General features: G+C 36.6%; 1 protein-coding gene across 1 annotated transcript in view; it reads left to right on the top strand.

Moving 5' to 3' along the window:
* LOC110456422 (3-oxoacyl-[acyl-carrier-protein] reductase FabG-like) overlaps positions 1–1616 on the top strand; it is a 12341-nt gene extending 10725 nt beyond the window's left edge. Inside the window, exon 9 of the mRNA XM_021507179.1 lies at positions 1057–1616. Coding sequence (XP_021362854.1) covers positions 1057–1215 — 159 coding nt within the window. The 3' untranslated portion in view covers positions 1216–1616. The remainder of the gene's footprint in view (positions 1–1056) is intronic.

The following is a 1616-nucleotide window of genomic DNA, read 5'->3' as shown; positions in this document are numbered from 1 at the left end:
TGGCTATAATCACTAGCATGTTACTGTGTCATCACTTACATTGTGGCTATAATCACTAGCATGTTACTGTGTCATCACTTACATTGTGGCTGTAATCACTAGCATGTTACTGTGTCATCACTAGTATGTTACTGTGCCATCACTAGTATGTTACTGTGTCATCACTAGCATTGTAACTGTGCCATCACTAGTATGTTACTGTGTCATCACAAGCATTGTAGCTTTGTTTTAACTTGTATTGTGAAACTGCCATTAGAAGCATTATGAATCTGTTTCTTTGAGTCATGTATATATGTAATCAGGCATTGGTTACGAGTTATTCTCCTTACATGTTACACATAAATACATAATATGACAATTACCCATGGACATCAAATTCCACACACATCCACTGTTCATACGAAAACACACATACGTGTGACACAAAAATCGCACCATCATACACACGCATCCTGATACACAAACACTTAACAGGAGAGAGAAAGAAAGAGAGGAGAGATGAGAGAGAGGCAGACAGACGGATAGACAGAGGGAGAGTTGTAAAATCATCCAGATTCCACGTCTACAACTTAATTAAGTTTCAATATATAGATAAATATAATATATACCTCAATGTTCATGCATATGGATTGGTCATGTATATAATAAGATGTCATTTTTTTGTAAACATGTTAATCGTCACCAGATTTTTATATCCTCATGGTAGATTGGAATTTCCTATTTTAAATACATAATCACTATTAAATAAATGTGACTTGTTTGGCTCTTTTCCAAAATATTTCATTTACAAATGAGTTATGCGTAAAAGATTAAATTTATTGTAAAGGCATTTGGAATCATTCCAAGATTAAACAAACAGACTTATATAGTATGACTAGGCAGTAGCCAATACCATTTACCCTTGAAATACGGTACTACATACATTGCATAAGACCATTTTTAAAACTGTTGTAATTAAGCATCTTACCTACTTCCTGATTGATTGATTCTATAGAACAGTTTGTACATGGCAGGTTTCAGTATTCTAACGTCAGTACTATTATATTTGCATTCCAGTTCCTTGAGCGGTCCAGGGAGACACATGCTATGGGCAGGCCGGGTGAGCCAGATGAGGTGGCTAATGCTATAGCTTTCCTTGCCTCTGACAACTCCTCGTTTGTGACGGGCGCCTCCATTCCCGTGGATGGGGGTCGGCACGCCATGTGTCCACGATAAACTCGCTGTTAAGTAGTGTCAGGATGAATTTCAGGATTACCTTGGTAAATACGCAACATCATTGGTGGATCCAGGAGATATTCCAGGACTGCAGGTGACGTCACCAAACCAGTCTACCAATTTTCTTAAAAAGCTACATTGTATGTGTTTCTATCACTGAATATGCGTGCTTTGAAACTGAGTGATCAAATTGTACAAGTGTTTGGAGAGAGACTTTATTTGCATGTTTTGTTGAACAAAGCTGGGTGTTCGTTAGCAAATGCTCATTTGTGAAGAAGTATATACACTATTTTCAGGGAGTCGTAGCTATATATATAATTTTGTTTCATTATAGCTAGACTTTGGATAAGATTCTGTAAATGACACATTTAGTGTTTTTAAAATAAAAAAAGCATTGTGTC

This window comes from Mizuhopecten yessoensis, unplaced genomic scaffold, assembly GCF_002113885.1.
Source record: "Mizuhopecten yessoensis strain PY_sf001 unplaced genomic scaffold, ASM211388v2 scaffold8745, whole genome shotgun sequence".
NCBI classification, from domain to species: Eukaryota; Metazoa; Mollusca; class Bivalvia; order Pectinida; family Pectinidae; genus Mizuhopecten; species Mizuhopecten yessoensis.
The sequence above is the reverse complement of the archived record's forward strand: the minus strand, read 5'-3'. Positions and strand labels throughout refer to the sequence as shown.